The sequence below is a fragment of the Erpetoichthys calabaricus genome, chromosome 1 (genome assembly GCF_900747795.2).
Source record: "Erpetoichthys calabaricus chromosome 1, fErpCal1.3, whole genome shotgun sequence".
Lineage (NCBI taxonomy): Eukaryota > Metazoa > Chordata > Cladistia > Polypteriformes > Polypteridae > Erpetoichthys > Erpetoichthys calabaricus.
This window is the reverse complement of record NC_041394.2, coordinates 180,463,488-180,486,834: the sequence shown is the minus strand read 5'-3', so window position 1 is coordinate 180,486,834 and position 23,347 is coordinate 180,463,488. Positions and strand designations below refer to the sequence as shown.

The 23,347-nt window shown below is 39.2% G+C and overlaps 1 protein-coding gene across 2 annotated transcripts in view; it reads left to right on the top strand.

The window, feature by feature from the left end:
• The window catches only part of ddx11 (DEAD/H (Asp-Glu-Ala-Asp/His) box helicase 11), a 123,227-nt gene extending 104,081 nt beyond the window's left edge, over nucleotides 1-19,146 (top strand). For both annotated transcript variants that reach the window (XM_028809293.2, XM_028809283.2), the window contains exons 22-27: nucleotides 6,449-6,517; nucleotides 7,615-7,715; nucleotides 7,865-7,949; nucleotides 11,350-11,425; nucleotides 16,312-16,466; nucleotides 18,857-19,146. In XM_028809293.2, the coding sequence (XP_028665126.1) occupies nucleotides 6,449-6,517; nucleotides 7,615-7,715; nucleotides 7,865-7,949; nucleotides 11,350-11,425; nucleotides 16,312-16,466; nucleotides 18,857-18,892 (522 nt within the window). In that variant the 3' untranslated portion in view covers nucleotides 18,893-19,146. The remainder of the gene's footprint in view (nucleotides 1-6,448; nucleotides 6,518-7,614; nucleotides 7,716-7,864; nucleotides 7,950-11,349; nucleotides 11,426-16,311; nucleotides 16,467-18,856) is intronic.
• Nucleotides 19,147-23,347: the final 4,201 nt, after the last annotated feature.

Genomic DNA, 23,347 nt, shown 5'->3' with positions numbered 1-23,347 from the left:
GCAATCTTTTTTTTAATTACCATGAAGAGTAAAGGCATACGATAAGATGTTTGACAAATTAGAAAGACCACTCAGTCCATTGGGATCATCTGGTCAGCTAATAACTATGTAGTACAAGTATTTTCTTCCGACACTTAAGTTATTATTAAAGTTTCCATTTCAACTATATGACATACTGGTTCATTCTGGATTCCCAAACATCTTTTGTGAATAAGTGGTCCAGTGTACTTCAGTAGTATATATTAAAGGTTAAAGACACTGTGAAATAATCTGCCTTGACACACACTAAAAGGTTTGGTGCAGCCACCCGTATATTATCCCTTGCTGCAAAACAGGTATGAAAAGTCACACTGAAGTGATTTATTTGGAGTCCATGATTGAACTGAGCAGAGAAGGAAGTGGTCTGTTATTTAAGGCAGGGTGCCGGAAGTGATGTCTTCGAAGGCTAGAGCCAGAAGTGATGTCAGTCTTGGGGCCAGAGCCGGAAGTGACATCAGTCTTGGGGGCTGGAACCGTAAGTGGCATCAGCTTTGGGACCGGAACCGGAAGTAGTGTCTTTGAGGTTAAATCAGGCAGAATTTCCCACATTTGGTCTGCCGAGACAACAGAGAAAGGTTTAGTGCACCCCCCCACCCCCGACGTGGAATTACCTTCACTTGGACCATTCCACTTCGACCTATGTGCACGTGTGACTCGGTACCTCAGCCCAGACCCATCGGGCCGGGCATACCTGGCTAAGAGGTTGTGACTCCGGGAAAGGCATCGGCATTGGCTTGAAGGACACCCAGACGATAAGCTACTGAAAACTTGTATGGCTGTAGGTCCTAGAACCACCTTGTGACTCGCAGGTTTCGAGTCCCTGTGTAAGGCCATCCACTGTAAAGGCGCATGGTCTGGCACCAGAGTGAACTCGCGACCCAAGAGGTAGTACCTCAGCTGAGTAATAATCCATTTAATCGCCAAAGCCTCCCGCTCCACGCCCGCATACTTGGTTTGCTGGTCCAACAGTTTCTGACTTAGGTACATGACAGGATGTTCAACTCTGTCGATGCTTTGGCTCAGCACAGCTCCAAGTCCTATGTCCGAAGTGTCCGTTTGGAGCATGTAAAAGGCAAAGAGAAGTTAGGTGCTTTCAAAACTGGAGCCGACGTAAGGGCCTGCTTTAAGTCACTAAATGCAGTTTCTGTTGTATCATCCCATATCACTTGATTTGGTTTCCCCTTCCTTATAAGATTAGTCAAGGGTGTCACTCAGGGAAACTGGGTACAAACCGACCATAGTAGCCCGCCAAACTGAGAAAGGCCTGAACCTGCCTCTTGGTCATCGAACGGGGCCAATTCAGTATGGCATCAATATGGAACACTGTGGCCGCACCATACCCCAGTCAACTAGGTAGGCTAAATATTTGGCTTCAACCAATCCAAAGAAACATTTCTTCGAATTAATACGAAGACCACTTCCGCTAAAGACTGCTATAGAGCTTGTACCTGCTGTAGGTGTTACTTCCAGGTGCTGGAATAAATGGCCACGTAGGCAGCACTATATGAGTTATGAGGACTGAGCACTTTATCCACCAGACGTTGGAAAACCACGGGTGCCCCATGCCACCCGAGGGGAAGAACACGATATTGCCAGTGTCCACTAGGGGTGCTAAATGCAGTCTTCTCCTTTGTGGAGTCTGTTATGGGAGCCTGTCAGTACCTCTTTGTCATATCAAGTGTAGTCAAAAATTTGGCTTGTTCTAGCCGCTCAAGGAGGTCGTCCACTCACGGCATCGGATATGTCGAATTGGGAGACTTGGTTAAGCTGATGGAAGTCATTGCAAAACCTCCAACTCTCATCAGGCTTGGCGACCAATCCGATAGGCCTGGACAAGGGACTATAAGTCTCCTCTGTCACACCTAGATCCAGCATTAATTTGATCTCCAACTCCATTTCTGCTCTTTTTGCTTCGGGAAGTTTATATGGGTGTTCTCGGACAATGACCACGGGTTTCATCACAATGTCATATGCAACCAGGGAGGTCCGTCCTGGTGTCTAACTACCTCTGGGACAGACAGGAGGACTGCTTCAAGCTCCTGTCATTGTAGGCGAGTCAGATTAGTACCAAAGTTAAGGTCTAATTTATGAACGAAGAGTGAACGGGGCTGTCCAGAGGAGGGATCAGTGTCCCTTTCCTTCCATGGTTTCCTTCCCGGGCAGAACTCCCGTAGAGACGTACCATGGTTATAGCAATGGACCTGGGCTGCTTGCGCCTGCTCCATGTGAGATTTAAGAATAGGTCGAATTTTAGTGAGTCTATTGTGTAATTGCGCAATATACTCCAGTATATTTGTAGAGGGGAGTGCCTCCTTCTCCCAACCTTCTTTTAATCCTAAAATAATATTGATCAGATCCTGCCAGGTTTTGAAAAAATTTTGTACAGATCCTCTAACTGAGAATTTGATTTTTTCCAATTTCAAATAATATAAAACATCGGTTTCCCACTGACTTATCAGAGGAGAGTTAGGATTCTTCCAATTTAACAGAATAAGTCTGCGTGCCAAAAGTGTAGTGAATGCAATCACCGTTTCCTTGTCCTTTTCAACTTCAAGTCCGTCTGGAAGAACACCAAACACAGCTGTTAATGGTTTAGGAGGGATTGTGACACCAAGGCTGTCTGAAAGGCACTTAAAAATCTTGGTCCAGAATGATGTTAATTTGGTGCAGGCCCAAAACATGTGACCCAGTGAGGCAGGAGCTTGGGTGCAGCGTTCGCAGGTTGGATCTTGCCCTGGAAACATTTTGGACAGTTTTAAGCGAGACAGATGAGCTTGATACATAATTTTCAGTTGAATAATTCTATGTTTTGCGCATATGGAGCTCGAGTGAATTCTCTGCTTTGCTACCTTCCACTCCTTTTCTGATATATATAATCTACCAGGACCAGTATATATTTATGTCCCCTGAGCGAGGGTTCTAGGAATCCCACCAGGTTGACACCGATACGTTCAAATGAGACATCAGTCAGGGGTAAGGGTACTAGAGTACGGCCCCTCCTAGGAATCTGCCACAATTGACATTCTGGACAGGACATGCAAAAGTGGCGAACCTCCTCATTAATCCCGGGCCAAAAAAATTGGAGCTTAATAAGTTCTTGTGTTTTCTTGGGGCCCAAGTGGGCTCCCAGGGAGTGGGTATGTCCTAGTTCACAGACTTGTTGCTGGTCAGTCCGTGATACTAACAGCAGGGACCATACCTCCCCCTCGTGTTGTGCTACCTGATACAAAAGGTCGTTATTTGATACAAAGTGGGGATCTTATGGCATGGAATGCAGTGTGTGATGGCCATCTACCAGAACGACTGCATTTTTTGCGAATTTAAGGGAGTCATCTTTCCATTGCTCCCTTTTAAAAGAAGCTGGAGTCTGCTTAAACTGAAAATGCAGTCGTGTGAGAGGATCAGATTCAACCTCAAGGGGCGTGTTTTCAGCCCGGGCCAGCACGGCACTTGAAGATGACGTATTGCTCCGCGATGTCCCAGGTGTCTCCATGTCACTGTTACAGGCAGAGTTCTGTCTCTCCTACGGCTGTAAACACGGTGTTGAGGAAACGGAGGATGCTGTTTCAACGTCCATGACTAGACCTATTGATTGTTTGGGAGCAGCAAGTGTTATACCACTTTTATTATCAGACCAGTCTCTACCAAGTATTACGGGAAACTGAGGATCTTTAAGTACCGCCTCCACAAGTTTTTTTAAGATGCCATCATGGCTGATATAACAGGCGGTGGACATCCCCGTGAACACAGGTTATACAGATCTTTGTTCTGAGCATTGTTGCAGTAACACTAGAGGGCGAGCAACAATGGAGATGTTACTGCTAGAACCGAATAAAGCAGGGACTTTGTGACCATTTACTATCGCTACTCCTGTATGAGAGAAGACCAGAGGATTAACTAGAGCACACCGCCCCTCCCTCCACCTCTCTCCACAGGTCCCTTTGTCACTTCGCAGAGCATTTCACCGTGTATCAGGGTTCACCAGAGATGGCTCCGGCATTGTGGGAATGGGACTCAACAGTATAGGGACGCAAACCCATCTGGGTTCACATGATTTCCGTTCTGGATCTCCCAAGTAGGTTTCCGCTCTTAAATGGTCGATCACCTCTATTAGTGATTGAATATTTGTAAAGGTTCATCCCCAGGGTGACTGGGTGATATTACTAGAAAGGGCTTGGAGCAATAAAGCACAGGCTGCCTGCTCCAGCATTCGTCGGGTGTTATTTTCATTTGGCCTTGGCCAACACCCAACATAATTGGTATGCCTGTTCTTTAGTAGCCTTCACGGGGTTAAAACCCCAGGCCATTACTTTTTCCACCTGCCAACCCAGGGCAATCCCACCTTTCTCAAAGGAAGTTTTCTTTGGAGCGGTCCCCTTTCCTGGGAACCCATAATAACACCCGATGTGTATCCGTCTGAACCTGGCCCTAGTCTGTAGTTCTCCTTCCCACGGTCCCAGGTGCCTTTGAATGGCTCTTCGGTCAGAGCGCACTCCAGCTTTCCCCAACCCAGACCGACTGACCCCAGGTGACGCGGAACGGTATTCTCCTACCTGAGCCTTCTTTGGTTGGAGGTCTCAATTGTGTGTCGAGGCTTTTTTCAAGTTCACCTTCTGATTCAACAAGGAAGCCATCATCCTGCCGACTACGCCACTGTGAAATAATCAGCCTCGACACACGCAAAAAGGTTTGGGGTAATCACTAATATATTATTCCTGGCTGAAAAAAGGGTATGAAAAGTCACACTGAAGTGAATTGTTTGGAGTCCAAGATTGAACTGAGCAGAGAAGGAAGTGATCAGTTATTTAAGGCGGGAAGCCGGAATTAGTGTCTTCGAGGTTGAATCAAGCAGAATTTCCTATGTTTAGTCTGCAGAGACAACAGAGAAAGGTCTAGTGCACCCCCTGGCCTGGTGTGGAATTACCTTCACTTGCTCCATTCAGCTTCCACCTATGCACATGTGTGTGACAACACACATTCTAACATCTTCCCAACATCACACTGCACAACAATACAGTGGATTTGCATTGCACATCTTAAAAGTACAAACAATTGCATAGTTCCTGTCATATAGATTTACACAAAAAAGACCATTCTGACAGAAGTAGTTATAAAACAGGAATGCACTTTAGGTATTGGTGATGACTTGTTTCAAAAGCTATTAATTCTTTATGAATACACAACATATTGGCATGTTTTAAAACATGGAGCTTAACTCTGAAAAAACCTCATTCCAAATTCACATTTTCCCATAATCAAGTGCTGAGTGAAATATGTTGGTTTTACAGTGTGTCTAATTGTGCACTTGAATAAAGATTTAGATGTCTATGGTTTGCTGTAGCTTTCATAATGATAAAGGTTAAGTGAACAACTTTAAGATGAATGTAAAATGTCTACTAAACATTGGTAGGCAGGCAAAACTTTTTTTTTTGGTCTGTCAGCTTCTTCTTAATAACAATATTACAAGGAATGATGGAGGCACTTCATATCTTTTTTTAGAGTCTTGTATAGATTATTTTAAAGGTGGGGAATTAGTCATTGTTGATTGTGCTACATTTCTTCTGGATAGAAGATATTTATCCATCTGCATCATACGTATTAATGTTCTCATCCATTTGGATGTGGTTTGACAGAAGCATCTTCATTTTTTAAAAACAACTGGAGAATTTTACCTTATGTTGACAAATTGTACTCTAATCAGATTTATATATTGAGTACATTTTGGTGAATCACTTTGTTTAGCTGGTATTTGGTGTTAACAGCTGTCTCCAGAAATATGAAGTCCCCCGGTAAGTGCACGTGTCAGAACTAATACCATAATTTCTTAGCAAGCTGAAGCGGATGTGCCCTAATTAGTGTGTTTGCGTGGACTACTGAGTATTGGGTAAAGGCTTATAGCATCCATCAAAAATGGCATTTCCTGCATAATGATCAGTAATGCAAGTGGCTAATAGTGTATGCTTGGACACTGTTTAGGTGAATAACAAACACTGAAATCTGAAGTTCAAACCACAATTGCATCCACAGGTGAAATGATTCCAAGATGGCAATAATGTTATTTGACATTGACATATCTTGATTCTGGAAAGACATTAGCAAGTACAAAGTCTTTCATTCACATTAGGTACAAGTAATTTACCTTATGCAGTAGTCACCCACTACTTATTTTACAGGTCTGCCAGCATCTTGCTTTCTCTGTCATGACTGGACTATAGTTGATAGCTTGTGTTGTGAGTAATAGAATCCACTTATAGCTTAAGAAATGGATTTTAGACTGTTAGATGAATCAGAATATAATGTGCTATCGTGAGATTGCACAGCCATACATTTTAAAGCGTGGTTACAAGAAGTCATTTTAATCTATTCATACTGTCTTTGACAGTAACTGTAATGATTGATATCCCACTAGATTTTCCAGGAGCCAAAGAAAGCCAACAAAGTGGAGCAAGTGCTGGCAGAATACTCCAAGTGCATACAGGTAAGTGTTTAGTAAATGCCTCCTAGATTCTGGTTTATTTAGGGAAATACATTTAAACTGCAAATTTCTTCACTATGGACACCACAGATTAATGCTGGTAAAGTATTGTAAAGGAGTCAAAATGTTGAAATTACAGCTTTATTTAGTCCTATGCTAGACACCTCAGATTTTTTTGTTTTGTTTTTAGTATGCAACTGCCCTTAAAGCACATTCTCATATATTACATTCATAAAAGTAGAGAATCATATATGTACAAATAAATCTTAATTTAAACCAGGTCATAGCATCATGGTGTGATTATGCCTTAGATCTCTTTATATCTCTTTATATATGACCTACCGTCATTTGAAATACTGTCTCAGTATCAAGCTGTTGACCCCTTTACTCCAAGTTAAAAGTTGTCCAAGGCAAAGTGTTCTGTAGGAAATTTTGATGATACATACCCTAAAATGTCATGGTTAAATATTTATCTGTATATTCTACGTTTTAATAAGCTCTCGAGGCAATCCAAAATGAAAAATAATTAACAGTAGATGTATTATGTAATCATCAGATACTTTATTTGGTAAAAACAATCGCCAAGGAAGCAAAACCTTTAACTGTTAAGTAAGTAAATAAATAAATAACCAAGGAAGCACTTGAATGTAGAGAATTTGAACAAATTAAATCAAAGTAAATTCAAGGGACTTGATAAAACAAAGAATCTGGTGTTGCTAGAATCATTAATATCAATGCAGAGACAAGAAATGAATGGAATTTTGAAAAGTTATGGTTATTTTGAAAGGAAGTGTCAAACCTCTCTGTTGACAGGCCCAAGAATAGATGTTGTGCCAGGATTTCCTTGACAGCACTATAACTTTTCTTATAAATTACTCACAGCACCCACATTGGTGCTGATGTTTGCTCCCCGCCAAAACTAAAATTAGCCTGTTCCTGTGACAGAATGTTTTTCTTTTTTATCTGATGGCTGCAGAAATAAAGCATACATTGAACTTAAGAAGCATGTACCCTTTAGCAGTGTGTTTCTACCTTTTTTCATAAGCACCAAGTGTCTGACTTTGTATGCCTTAACATGTGCAATTTTCCTTTGTCCACAGCGATGCAGAGATGGTAAAGATGCTTTGACTGGAGCCCTGCTGTTATCAGTGGTTGGAGGCAAGATGAGTGAAGGAATTAATTTTTCAGATGACCTTGGCAGGTATGCATTCTATCATAGATGCCCTGTACAAGGTGTTACATTTCAATCGAAGTAATTTTATTGAGAACGTGGCTTTACTACTTGTATCAAAACATGTGTTTATGCAGTAAACACTGGCTCAGACTTTTGTGCTTTTGTCTCCTGTACAGATGTGTGGTTATGGTGGGAATGCCCTACCCGAACATCAAGTCTCCTGAGCTACAGGAAAAAATGTCCTATTTAGATAAGAATATGGTAAGAACATGATTAAATGCATTTTTAGACAATGATTAGCTGAAGCATGGAGGTGTTTAGGAGAGATGGCAGTGGAGTTTTTAACCAGATTGTTTAACACTAGAATTACCAAAGCCTACAAAAAAACTCGTAAATCTGGCCGACCTAAAATCCCTTTGCATGTCTCCATCAGCATCTTTTGTCCTGTAAATGTGCCAATAAAGACAAGCAGCAAGCAGCCTACTATTCCATCCCCCTACTGCCGCAGAAAGTGCACAAAGTTCTCCCTGCTCACGCCTTGATTATCTGGGAGTGAAGTGCTGGAGTTTAGGAAGTGGAAATAATAGATCGTTATTTGGAACAAATGCATTTCATGTGTGTTCCGTTTCTGAGAGAATAAAAGTGGAAAAAAAAAAGCTAACTTTTACAAGTACTATAAATATTCAGCGGTTGTTACAGATGCAAACCAAATGTATGTGTTTATTGTATAATATTAACAATAAGAGCAGCTCACTACTAAAAACTGTAAATATAGGAGGCAGTCAGGATCGAACTGGGGACTCTTGATTACAAGTCAGCAATTCTTACCACTACACCACAGAAGCTGTTGCATCATCCTTGAACCTTTTGTGAAAGTGTTTATTTGATCTTTGGACTTCAGGCTTCACACATTATATAGTTTATGCCTACATTTTGTCATTTACTACTAAAATATGAAAAAGTTTCTGTTTTAACAATGTGTTTACATAGATTATTGTAGAAACGGAACACACGTGAAATGCATGTGTTCCAAATAACAATCTATTATTTCCACTCTAAAACTCCAGCACTTCACTCCCAGATAATCAAGGCATGAGCAGGGAGAACTTTGTGCACTTTCTGCGGTGGTAGGGGGATGGAATAGTAGGCTGCTTGTTGCTTGTCTTTACTGGCACATTTACAGGACAAAAAAAGACAATGGAGAGGTGCGAAGGGATTTAAGGTGGGCCGGATTTACGAGTTTTTTCGTAGGCTTTGGTAACTCTAGTGTTAATTGAATCTTGGAAAGTGAGAGGGTACCTGAGGAGTGGAGAAGTGTACTGGTGCTGATATTTAAGAATAAGGGAGATGTGTAGGACTGTAGTAACTACAAGGAATAAAATTGATGAGCCACAGCATGAACTTATGGGAAAGAGTAGTGGAAGCTAGGTTAAGAAGTGAGGTGATGATTACTGAGCAGCAGTATGGTTCCATGCCAAGAAAGAGCACCACAGATGCGATGTTTGCTCTGAGGGTGTTGATGGAGAAGTATAGAGAAGGCCAGAAAGAGTTGCATTGTGTCTTTGTAGACCTGGAGAAAGCATATGACAGGGTGCCTCGAGAGGAGTTGTGGTATTGTATGAGGAAGTCGGGACTGGCAGAGAAGTACGTAAGAGTTGTACAGGATATGTACGAGGGAAGTGTGACTGTGGTGAGGTCTGCGGTAGGGGTGACGAATGCATTCAAGGTGGAGGTGGGATTACATCAGGGATCGGCTCTGAGCCCATTCTTATTTGCAATGGTGATGGACAGGTTGGCAAACGAGATTAGACAGGAGTCCCTGTGGACTATGACGTTTGCGGATGACATTGTGATCTGTAGCGATAATTGGGAGCAGGTTGAGGTGACCCTGGAGAAGTGGAGATCTGCTCTAGAGAGGAGAGGAATGAAAGTCAGTTGGAACAAGACAGAATACATTGTGTAAATGAGAGGGAGGTCAGTGGAATGATGAGGATGCAAGGAATAGAGTTGGCGAAGGTGGATGAGTTTAAATACTTGGGATCAACAGTACAGAGTAATGGGGATTGTGGAAGAGAGGTGAAAAAGAGAGTGCAGGCAGGGTGGAATGGGTGGAAAAGAGTGTCAGGAGTGATTTGTTACAGAGGGATATCCGCAAGAGTGAAAGGGAAGGTCTACAGGACGGTAGCGAGACCAGCTATGTTATATAGGTTGGAGACGGTGGCACTGACCAGAAAGTAGGAGACAGAGATGGAGGTGACAGAGTTAAAGATGCTAAGATTTGCATTGGGTGTGACAAGGATGGGCAGGATTAGAAATGAGTACATTAAGAGAGTTAGCTCAAGTTGGTCGTTTTGGAGACAAAGGCAGAGAGGTGAGATTGCGTTGGTTTCGACATGTGCAGAGGAGAGATGCTGGGTATATTGGGAGAAGGATGCTAAGGATAGAGCTGCCAGGCAAGAGAAAAAGAGGAATGCCTAAGAGAAGGTTTATGGATGTGGTGAGAGAGGACATGCAGGTGATGGGTGTAACAGAGCAAGATACAGAGGACAGAAAGATATGGAAGAAATGATCTGCTGTGGCAACCCCTAACGGGAGCAGCCGAAAGAAGAAGATGATGAATGTTAATGTTGTAACATTGAACAGTGTAGTGTTTTTACCACATAATTATACATTCGTACAAACAGTCTTAGCCTTTACTATACAAAAAAAACATTGGATGTGACAGATGAAAAAGGAGGAAAGGTAATATTGTGCATGAAACCTGGTATACTCTTCAACAATTTTCTCAGATGCTGGGTAAAGTAAATATCTGTCATAAGAAGTGCAGTTGTTTAAAATTTCCTAGAAAACTGTATGATAAATATTCTTAGCAAGTTAGTTAACACAGACAGGAGAGTTGTCCATGATTTTAAATTGGGGGATTGTTTCCAGCAAGGATGCTGGCTTCCTGAGAATTCATACTTGGTGATGGAGCAGTTCTGTAACTCAATAAAAGAATGAGCTTGGTTTCTTTTTAATGCTAATGGTCAGCAAGTAAAATTGACAGAAGCTCATGGACAACATTTTCATCACTTCGTATTTTCTTTTTAGTTTATGAAGTCTTGACTTTGTCCCTCACGTCCTTCATTAATATTTATCTTTTATAGTATTTAGAGTTCTTTATCTCAGAATCAACCAACCACATGAAGAAAATTTTTAGGATATCCAGTTTCCCAGCATATCTAAAGTAAATGCATATTTTTGGACATACATGGTCATTTACATTATATGCCTCATTGTAAACTGTATTTAGCATTCATTTAGCCTGCTTAATTTTTGTGACAAGTTAAGTACATGTTGTATACAAAAATAAAACCTCTGCATAAATTATTAACTATGATATGGTGCTAAAACGTAAGATGAGTGCTAATGGTGCCAGCTGTCACTTCCTCACTGTAGGTCAGCAAATGCATTGAATTGACACTTTTGTTAGTACATTTCCACAGTTGGCAGAATCTGGTGTGACTAATTATGTTAATGTAAGTATTGTCATTATTTTTAAGTTTTTGTATTTACCATTTTGTGTACATAGTTATCCAGGAGACCATTTTATTGGGAAGGGTTGCTCTGCAAGATCAGATGCTAAGCTTTTAATACGTGGTATGTGTTTGGTTCTATACAGCCAAGAGTGGATGGTCAAAGCCCAGGGAAAGTTCTCATTGAAAATCTTTGCATGAAGGCTGTAAATCAGTCAATTGGTAAGCATGGAGGGCCCACAGCTCTCAATTTTGTTCTTCTATAAATTTATCACATGTGCAGAGCAGTTTAAAAAGCCAGCCTTTTTTGTACTTTCCACAAAGTTTGGTCTAGAACCTTTTTGAATACTTTAATGTTTATACACCAAATGTTTTCCTTCTTGGGTTTCAAACTATTCTCATTCTCCTACTTATTTTGATTTTAATTAAAAAATTACCTCAGAAACCATGAGATTATTATAATGACACAATGTTATACATTCTGGTAGTAATTGATGATACCGCTAAAATAGCAGGAAATCATATCTGTTGGATGGTAAAAGAATTTTCATTTTTATAATACTTAGTGCAGAAAAATGCTCAGCCAGTATCTTTTCAAACTGACCCAGTGACAAATTGATATGACAGTTATAAAATGGTCAAATCTTTCATATATAATTTTTCTTAGTGACAAAAAACTTGACATTTTAATTTAGCTTATATACAGTAGTGATTCAAGGAATACTAGACACCTTTATAGACTTTACAACATTACCCACAAACTGGGTCCTGAGTTTTGTGGACTGGTACTTTACAGACTGTCTCTTTAATATTTGTATATACAGTACAGTCCAGCAGGATATGTGGTCTCTTTAAATGCAACCCAAGTATGAGAATAATGCATCATAATGTATTTTTTGATAATTTATAAAAAGCCACATTGACTTTTGTAGCTTAGACTACAGTATTTAATCGTAGGTTACCCAACATGGGGCCAATGAATTGCACTGCTGAAGCTTCTTTTGTGAGATCCTCTTTAGTGTCTCAAAGTGTTAAAAATTATAATTCGCAGGGTAAAAAGGTGGTGAAATAGCAAATCCATAGCAATATACTAAAGTGCCACCTCTAACTGAAAAACAAAATAAATTTGGGAAATGCACATACATTATTTAAAGAAGGTTTTATGGAATACAACAACATTTATTTATTTATATAGCACATTTTCATACAATAATGTAGCTCAAAGTAACCAGTAACCGTTTTGTAAAGAAAAAAATTAAAGGAACACTTAATCATCATAGTCTAACACTGTGTCATATTAAGCTCCAAGGATATCAATTGGTCTAGCAGAGTTATAATGCTATCGGGCAGATTTGGAGGGCACAGGACCAGTTGGGAAGACGATTGAGCACTTGGGTAAAGGAGCCTAAAAGATGCCATGAGGATCATGGTTGTCTCACTGTTTGTTGCTACGCATCTAATGCACAATTTGATTACGACTCAACCCTGTGGATTACAGTTTCTGTCTAGATGCATGTGCTGCCCTGTGCCTGTTTGTTTGTGTAAGTTCATCTTGATTAGATTCATCTTTGTCCCAGGAGCGTTCAGTCAGGCCAAATCTTCACACCACAACTGGACATTGGTGCAATAAAACTTTACATTGCTTTCAGAACGCTGTTCACAAGAATTTCATTTCACACATTCATCGTCACCTGTTTCTACTTTACTAGACAGTGTTGAACTTTGTTGTTAGTTTTCATTGTTTGCTGTGTACTGTTGTAATTTATCATTGCCGTTGTGGTTCTGGGAGGGCTTCAGAGTACGCATTTTTGTATAATATTTGTTCTTTTTATTATATGATTGATATATTCATTATTATTTAATGATTCATTGTGCCACTTATATGTACTGTATATCTGTGTGCAAGTGTGTGCGTGCTGGGTCAAGTCAGGGTGTGTTCCTGGGTTTCCCACAATAAAGTAAACAAATAACTTCTTCGGATGGTCTGAATCTTAGCGTCCTCACGGCCATTCCAAGCAATTATGAATCAACTTAACCTGCTTTGATGCAAATGAAAGTGACAACAGGTGCACTGGAGAGGCAACAGCAAGACAATCCCTAATAAGGGAATAGTTTTGCAGGTGGTGGCCACAGTCAATTGCTCTATCCTTATCCTTCCTTACTGATTCTTCCCTAGTTTTGCTTTTTTACTAGTGGTCTTCTCACTACTGGTAGCATGAGGCGGTACCTGCAGCTGATTCAGGTTGTACAGGAAGTCTATCTTCTCCCGTGCCATCGCAAGTACGTTTGCTGTGTCTCCCAGCACAGTTTCAAGAGCATGGAGGAGATACCAGGAGATGGGCCATTACACCAGGAGCACTGGACAGGGCCATAGAAGGGCATCGGCACAGCAGCAGGACCAGTATCTGTTCCTTTGTGTGAGGAGGAACAGGTGTAGCACTGCCAGAGCCCTACAAAGTGACTTCCAGCTGGTTACTGGTGTTCATATTTCTGACCCAATTGTAAGAAACATACTCCGCGAGAGTGATGTGAGGGCTTGGCATCCTCTAGTGGGACCCATGCTCATAGCCCATCACTATGTAGCTCAATTGGCATTCACCCGAGAATAAATTGGCAGCTTTACTACTGGCATCCCTTTTTCTTCACTGGTGAATCTGGAAAGGCTGTGGTGAATATTACGCAGCCTGTAACATCATCCACCATGACCGGTTTAGCGATGGGTCAGTGATGATATTGGGAGGCATATCCTTGAAGGTTGCACAAACGTCCACGTGCTAGGCAATTGTACCCTGACTGCTGTTAGATACCAGGATGAAATCCTCAGAGCCATTGTTAGTCCTTAGGCTGGTGCAGTTAGCCCTAGGTTTATCCTGGTGCAGGACAATGCCCGGCCTCATGTGGCTAGTTCCTGGATGATGAAAGCATCGATACCATTGACTCTCCCTCACGTTCTCCAGGCCCAAATGCAATTGAGAACCTCTTGGATGTTATGTTTCAGTGCATCAGTCGACACCAAGTAATGCCACAGACTGTTCAGGAGCTCACTGATGCCCTGATCCAGGTCCATGAGGAGATTTCCCCAGGACACCATCCTCTGTCTCATCAGGAGTATACCCAGACATTGTCGGCAGTGCATACAGGCACATGGAGGCAATATACACAACTGAGACACTGAGTTGCCATCATGAAATTCATGCAAGTTGGATCAGCCCGTGATTTCAGTTTTTGACTTTGATTTCCAGTCTGATGTTGAATCCAACTCTCAGTGGGTTGGTGATTTAGGTTTCCATTGACTGTTGTTGCATCAATTTTTTTCTTTTTATACAGTATTACTCAATAAAGATTTTCACTTTAATATTTTATTCAGTGAGATCCACTGTGTGATTTAAGTATTCCCATAATTTTTTGGCAAGTGCATATTTATTATATTGATGCTTATATTGCTTTGAAAATTTCAAGGTAAAAAAGGCAGCATGTAAGGTTTTTATAACATCGGCAGAACACAAATGACACAATTTAATTACTATATTATAAAACACCACCTTTGTAGCTTCCGGTGTTAAGTTCATTATTATGGTAAACTAAATTATTGTTGTTGTTCTCTTTAAGACAATATATCTTTCTAGTTGGCATGCATGGATGTTGTAGTGGTTTGTGAAGAAGGTGTTCTCTTTCACTTTGTGCTTTTTCAAGTTCTTTTTTTATTATACAGTATAAACATCCTAGGTAAGGACAAGTAAGTATCAGTCACAGAACAAAAGAGCAGAAGCAAAAAATGTTGTTAAAGCTTCACAAGCAGTTTGGACATGTTTCAGTTGATAAACTACAGAAACCGTTGCATAGTTCAGGTGGTAATAACACAGAATGGATGTCAATTTTACAGCAAATTGTGAACACTTGTGAAATATTTTCGAACTACTGCAAGTCTAAGCCTAAACCAACTGTTGGCTTGTCATTGGCAATTACGGCAGGAAAGTTGCATCAAAAACCTCTGTCCTACGTATTCCTGTTGACTCTTCAAGAGCCCTGTAACATGAATCAAAACTTATAAACACAAACTCATCAGCAGAAATCAAAAATAGGTCAACTTCTATGGGTTGCTCAGCAAAGCTGGCTAGATGTGATATTTGCTGTTTGCAGACTCTCATCCAGTGAGAAGTATGCTACAGTATAATGCATCCATGAAACAAACAAAATAGTGAGGACACTGAAATCTGAATATATCATATTGAAATTTCAATTTAGGGCATGATGACTCTTTAAATCTAGTCCTGTTTAGTGATGCTTCTCTTGGGAATTTGGCTGATGGTGGTACCCAAGGTGGACACTTCTTAATATTAATTGGCAAAGGAGGTAAATTCTCACAACTATGTTGGCAATCGAATAAGTTAAGGAGTGTTTGGAGTACTCTTGCAGGAAAAACACCTTCTTTGAGAGAGCAGTAGATAGATAGATAGATTGACAATGCAATGTTTCTTGTAACTCTGTTCTCAGAATTATATATAGGTGGTGCAGACAAATACATTCTGTCTATTACATGTATCACAGACAGTTACTCTCTTGTGAATGCCATCAAATCTACAAAATGTGTCACAGAAAGAAGACTGAGATTGGAGATCAACTCTATAAAAGAATACTTACACTCTGGTAGGATCGACCAAATACTTCGGTCAGCTTCAAAGGTGTAAAAGCTTCAGTTGTCTGACTGCATGCCCAAAAAGAGTGCATCTGCCTTAGTGTTGCTGAAAGCTTTGAGTGAAGGGATATGGCATTTAAAATAAGGTTCAAATGTTTATTTTCTCTAGCAAAAAAAAGGGGGGGGGGGTTAAGTTCATTATTACGGTAAACATACTTAACATACAATGAATTATTATAGGTATCCCCTTTAAGATTATGCATCATCTTAGTTGTCATGTGCAGATGTAGTTTTTTGTGAAGAAGGTATTGCAGTTCTTTCAGTTTGTGTGTTTTGCATCTCTAAGTAAAATATTTCACATTCAGACTGACATGCTTATTGAAGACTAACATACAGTGCAATTCCTTTACCCACTAGAACACACCCTAAAATGATATAATGAAGTTTTAATGTTACTTGATCCCTGTTGCAGGCCGTGCAATTCGACATCGTGATGACTATGCCAGCATTATTCTGCTTGACCATCGCTATGCCCGGCCCAACACACTTGCCAAATTGCCCCAGTGGATACGAGCCAGCACCCAAGTACAGTCGGCATTTGGACCCGCCTTTGCTTCTCTCAGAAAGGTAAAATGAGATTTTGGAATTTAAAGATGTATTTTATTAAGTTCAATTACTGTACTTTATTTCTCCTCTTCCGGTAGAAATAAACTCAGGAAAATGTAAATTTGTTAGGTAAATGCAATACTAAAAATACTCATTTTAAACATGCTGTACTTCCTTTGTGGTGTTCTTAAGTTTAAACAGAAATAGAACAAAACATAAATTCAGTTTGGTCAAAATGGAAAGGCAAATCTTCACAATACTATAAAAAATTTGTGGAATGTTTACTTTTTATAGTGTTCTAAAAAAGCAACTATATAGCACTGTTTAATAAGCATTGCTTGTAAAGGTTACAGCATTTTGTTAAGTACATTGAAGAGAAAAAAAAAAGTGCATCATTTTGTACAACAGAATCTTTATGGTGCTTTTGGTTGATGGATTCTGAATCTGAGGCAGGCTTTTCCCAGATTTTCAGAGTGTATACTAAACTCATCTCACTTTAATCTTTTCGCAGTCACTTCTTTTGACACACATACATGTTTATGAAGGCAAATTTAGCAGTAGTCATTGCCTCAAAGAGTGAGACAGTCCTTCATTTTGAGAAGTAATGGTAGAATATGGAACAAAGTGCTTTTTGTTGAAATAAAATGAGAGCATTGTGTCACAGGTAGGCCCTCTCAAACCTTCATCCATTACATTTATCAACCAGTAACTTTATAATCCAGTCGCATTCCACTGGAAGTAGTTTCAAGGGTATTGGGGAACTCTCCTTATGCTAATATAATTTGCATTCAGGAAAGACCAAGGATAGCTCTGTTTTATGTATGATTCCTACTGTTTTACTGGAAAGAGAAGTGCGGTTTTGTTTTGTTCATTCTCTAAGTGTATGCAACATTGTAAATTAAGTACCAATACAGTATCTGGTATCTGAATGCAGTGATTTAACGTAATTCATTTACATTTTACCAATGTTAGGTAAAGAGAATAATAAACAACAAACAATGGCTTTTGTTTTATTACAAATACTTGGAAGTTACAGTAGTTTAGCAGCATATAGCTGTTTTAGACTCATTCAGGTATTTAATGCCTGTAGGCTTGTACCCATGGTCAATAGCATCAGCAGTTAAGACTGATAAGTTATATTGCTGATAGATGTTCTTTTGCTGATGATTTGAACCATGTGATTAAACACTTTGCAAACATCCTGCTTACAATTTTGACTTGCATCTTATATATTTGTGTATACATACAGTATAGCCTGTCAACTAATTGTACATGCATTGTCTTGAAACGAGAAAGTTCAAATGCTTTATTAGCTAAAATATTCAAATCTGATTACACAGAAAAAGGAAGTTAGCAATCTGAAAACCTCCTTTACCAAATAGTAATTGACCAACTAATTGATTAGAAAAATAGTTGTTAGTTACAACCCTAATTCTCATAATTACCAGTGGTTTGCAAGCAGGGTAGTCTGTTAATCAGCCATAAGCATACTGTGAGCACAATTCAGAGTCTCCCCTTTGAAGGTTATAAAGGCTGTTGTAGAAGACCTACGTGTAATAGAATCAGATGTTAAAAAGAAATGGTGGGCTTAGATGGAGGACAGTGGGTCATGAAGGATAATACCCTTGAATTTGATATCACAAATTAAATAAACATGATACTTGTGTCTGCACTGTGTGTTGTAAGAAACTGCAGTGTAATACAAGTAAAACAAGGTACTGTTCATGCAGGACATGGATCAAATGAATTTGGCAGCTGTGAGTTCTCCCAAGTTTGCATCAAAATTGCCAGTATGGACAGCCACCATAGCTGCTGATGTGACCATACAAGACTGTATGCAACCAAAAAACATGTTTATTATTGAACATAACCTGCATTTCACAATAACTCAGCCACTCGTCAATTAGTAAAAGTGTCAAAAGACTGAAAAACACTTCCACGATTGACTAAAAATTGCTGCTTTATTCTACATTAGTTTTCATTACGTGATTTGATTATTCTCAATCTGTGTTGCAATTCTTTATTTATGCTGCTAAAATTTTTCAATTATTTACAATTTCATTTAACATTAAAATGTTTCAAGTTTTTATTTCAATTAAATATTTCTTAGCAAGAGGTGTTTTATATTATTTATATAGTGTAGTTTTGTAAACTAATTTTTATAATGTATCATTATTATAGTTTATGTAATAACCCCTGTCCAAAATTTAAGGCTCAGGAATTTTTTTTGCTATTTTATTATTACTGTAGAGCTTTATTGAACAACCACCTCCAAAACTTACCCTAAAATACAGCAACATTTTTATCTAGGGATGAATATTGATCACTTTATTAGGAAGCATGGTCCACATTTAATTATTCCAGATTCCAGAGTCCTCAGTAAATCTAACTCACTTTTTCTGTCCCAACAGTTCTTTCTTGAAAAAAAGGAACGGAATTCAGTATAGTATTACAAAGCAAGAAACAGAACTTGTCACAAGAGGAGAACACAAAATCCATTCAAGAAGACTCCTCTTCAGTCCCACCAGCTAAGTTATTTTGAGGGTTTTGTGAAGATAATATCTTATGTACAAATATTGAAAAAAGTTTTATATTTGTTCTTAAATATGTATGTTTATTTACTAATGTTTAGGCTACTGTTTGTTTTAATTATGTTTCAAAGGTGGTATATTAGGTTTGCAGAAAATAAATGTAAATGTTTTCTTAAAATAACCGAGGTCTAAGTTGTGTTTTTGGCCATTTTGTTTCATATATTATTATCTAAACAAAAAGTTTAAGTGTCTTTCTAAGGCATTTTACTAGTTCAGCTGTTTCCCTGTGTTGTGTTTTTTTCCCCTTCTGTGAGAAACAAGTGGTAATCTCCCCACACACGGTGCCCTGTAACACCTTATATCCAGATATAAAGACAAAATATAGAATTTAAAATGAAAGAAGCATTTATTAAGAATAGAACAAAAGCGAGCAAACCTAATGAAGTAAATGATAGAAAATAGTGAATAATAGTAAGGTCCGGATGTAAAGCCCTTATATATTCTAACATTAAAGTCACAATGCTTAAATACTTTCTATAAAGAATAACACGTGTCAGAGTAGGAGTTGTCTTGTTGGGTAGTTTTTAGGTTCAGCAGTTGGGCTGAGAGATGAACAAAATCTCTCTGTGTGTCTCTCTCTACTATCTCCCTTTTAATTAAGTCTCCTGGATGTCCCATTCTTTATTCCAAAAGCCACATGTTGGGTTCCATAACTCATGATGTTACAACCGATAATTGGCTAGCTACTCTAGTGATGGACAACTCTGCCTAAAAACTTTGATCACAAAAGTATGTGAAAAACTATCTTGTCAAGGGGGCTTTAACGTTTTTCTCTAGGTCCTTTGGAAATTTATTTCTCCTGACATTTGAGTTATGGAACATCTGGTTATTCTTATCTAAGATTACAATGTATATAACAATGAAATAAAATGTGCTTAGATGTAAAGGGAAAATATACAAAATACATGGAAATAAAACAATGTCTCTTGTGGTGCCACCCATGGCATTGCTCTTCATAGCACTGCTTTATGTTTGGAGAGTTAATTTACAGATCATCACAGTCTGAGCACAGACTTGAGAGTGTATTTAATATAGTGCCTACAGTCCCAAGATAGTGAATGTCCACTCCACTGTCCTGTTTATAAAAAGCGTGCCTATATATACAGTACTGTGCAAAAGTTTTAGGCAGGTGTGAAAAAAATGCTGTAAACAAAGAATGCTTTTAGAAATATAAATAATGATTGTTTATTGTTATCAATTTACAAAATGCAAAGTGAGCGAACAAAAGAAAAATCTAAATCAAATCAATATTTGGTGTTACTATCTTTTGCCTTTAAACCAGCATCAATTCTTATAGGTACACTTGCACAAAGTCAGGGATTTTGTAGGATTATAGTCAGGTGTATGATCAACCAATTATACCAAACTAATGATCATCAATGTCACACGTAGGTTGAAACACAGTCATTAACTGAAACAGAAACAGCTGTGTAGGAGGCTTAAAACTGGGTGAGGAACAGCCAAACTCTGCTACCAAGGTGAGGTTGTGGAAGACAGTTTCATGTCATGGCAAGATTGAACACAGCAACAAGACACAAGGTAGTTCTACTGCATCAGTAAGGTCTCTCCCAGACAAAGATTTCAAAGCAGACTGGGGTTTCAAGATATGCTGTTCAAGCTCTTTTGAAAAAGCACAAAGAAACAGGCAACGTTGAGGATCATAGACGCAGTGGTCGGCCAAGGAAACTTAGTGCAGTAGAAGAAAGACACATCAAGCTTATTACCCTTCGAAATCGGAAGATGTCCAGCAGTGCCATCAGCTCAGAACTGGCAGAAACCAGTGGGACCCAGGTACACCCATCTACTGTCCAGAGAAGTCTGGCCAGAAGTGGTCTTCATGGAAGAGTTCCAGCCAAAAAGCCATACCTCCTACGTGGAAACAAGGCCAAACGACTCAAGTATGCACAAAAACATAGGAACTAGGGTGCAGAAAAATGGCAGCAGGTGCTCTGGACTGATGAGTCAAAATTTGAAATATTTGGCTGTAGCAGAAGGCAGTTTGTTCGTCGAAGGGCTGGAGAGCGATACAATAATGAGTGTCTGCAGGCAACAGTGAAGCATGGTGGAGGTTCCTTGAACGTTTGGGGCTGCATTTCTGCAAATGGAGTTGGAGATTTGGTCAGGATTAATGGTGTTCTCAATGCTGAGGAATACACGCAGATACTTGTCCATCATGCAATACCATCAGGGAGGCGTATGATTGGCCCCAAATTTATTCTGCAGCAGGACAACGACCCCAAACATACAGCCAAAGTCATTAAGAACTATCTTCAGCTTAAAGAAGAACAAGAAGTCCTGGAAGTGATGGTATGGCCCCCACAGAGCCCTGATCTCAACATCATCAAGTGTGTCTGGGATTACATGAAGAGACAGAAGGATGAGAGGAAGCCTACATCCACAGAAGATCTGTGGTTAGTTCTCCAAGATGTTTGGAACAACCTACCAGCCGAGTTCCTTCAAAAACTGAGTGCAAGTGTACCTAGAAGAATTGATGCTGTTTTGAAGGCAAAGTTAGTGGTCACATCAAATATTGATTTGATTTAGATTTCTCTTTTGTTCATTCACTGCATTTTGTTGATTGATGAAAATAAATGATTAACACTTCCATTTTTGAAAGCATTCTTTGTTTACAGCATTTTTCACACCTGCCTAAAACTTTTGCACAGTACTGTATTTCTAGTGGTATTGTTGGGATTCAGTGGAATCATTCCATAAAAGGATGTAGCAGAGGTAATAGCAGACATCTCTTTTCTTTTTCCCGTAAGGATTTATTCACTAGTCATTCATGTGTGTAGCCAGGTGCACTAACAATAAAAGCTGTTCACTTGTGGATGTGGTCCATGGCTTTGTTCAGACTTTCTGGCATTTGCCTTGGTGGGATTTATGCATCAGCCTTCACAGTAGTAATGGCTCAATCATACTTCTTGAAATAAATGATACTGACAATAACGCTAGTACATTGTACACTCATATGGAAATGGATTACTTTAAAATATTTTTTATTAAATGTACCTTTTGTTCATTTAATGAAGAGGGCATTAGTTTGAAGATATGCTGTAAAGCTTGTCAGAGTGTTCACTAAACCCCTCAATTAAAATCTTAAGATATTTTCAATTATTACTTAAGAATTTTTTTTGGTAATTTGGAGTGCAGATGGAAAATAAATATGTAGAAGGAGAATGTGGTCTGCTTTGTCTGGCAAAAACAAAGCCAGATGCAGTAAATACCAAATTTGCAGTTTTACACAAAATAAACCGGGGGGGGGGGTCTGTAAATAGTTCTTCCATTACATTAGCAGAAAAGCTGGAGGGGATGGGATGTAATTACTGTTGTTAAATGGCTCAAATAACATTAATGGAAAAGCAAACATAAAACCAAGCAGAGCAAGTATTATATTCTTGGCAGGGATTTTATTTTGCTGCTCTGGGAGTTTAGCATTCTGCAAACAAAAATAAGCCTCCGTCTTTGTAGATGTTCCCTTTTTTCCTTTGTTACAGCACACCTGACACATACTTAATGCAATCCGCATCTTAGTGGATTGAAACCTAATATTACATACAGCCATGCTAAATATTGATGTCCAGTATGGCATTTTTGTAACATCTTGCTTTAAGATGTTTGGTATTTATTTAGTTGCTATTTTGGATTGCCTTTTATAACCAGAAGTCAAAAAAGGCAGTGTGTGTAGAATCTAATCGACTATACTCTTTTGGGTAATCAGATATGAAGAAACTTCTAGCTGGGCTTCCCCACTCAAAGTAAAAGGGACTGCTTGGTGTTAGCTGGGTCAGTGTAGCAAACCAACTCGGAGCCAATTACTACACAGTCATACACAGTTGGGCAGGCAGCATTTCTGAAACAAATGAAAAAACCAAGTGACATTATAATCATAAACATATACATAAAGAAAAATAGGCAATACAGAATGGACAAGTACTGTACAGTAAATCTTGGATTGGATGGTATCAACATTTGACAAGCCAACTTAAGAAGTGCTGCCTGCTACTGTTAAAGAATTTTCCAATGTTACTTGAGCGAGTCAGTAATCCAAACAATAGTCTCCTGTTGCTTTACCCAGTATCCCTCAGTACAGCTTTTGTAACCAATACATAATGTGAATGACAGCCTTCAATCATAGGCTATAACTTCATGTAAATCTCCAAATCTGACCATTTTGTTGGACACTGGCATCTTTGAAAGTGATCTTCTGTTCTTCCCACAAAGTCTAGTCTTTGTACTTGGTCCTCCCTACATTAGAAACTGGAAAACCATTCAAGGATTTAGTAATCAATTTATAAATAATGACCACAT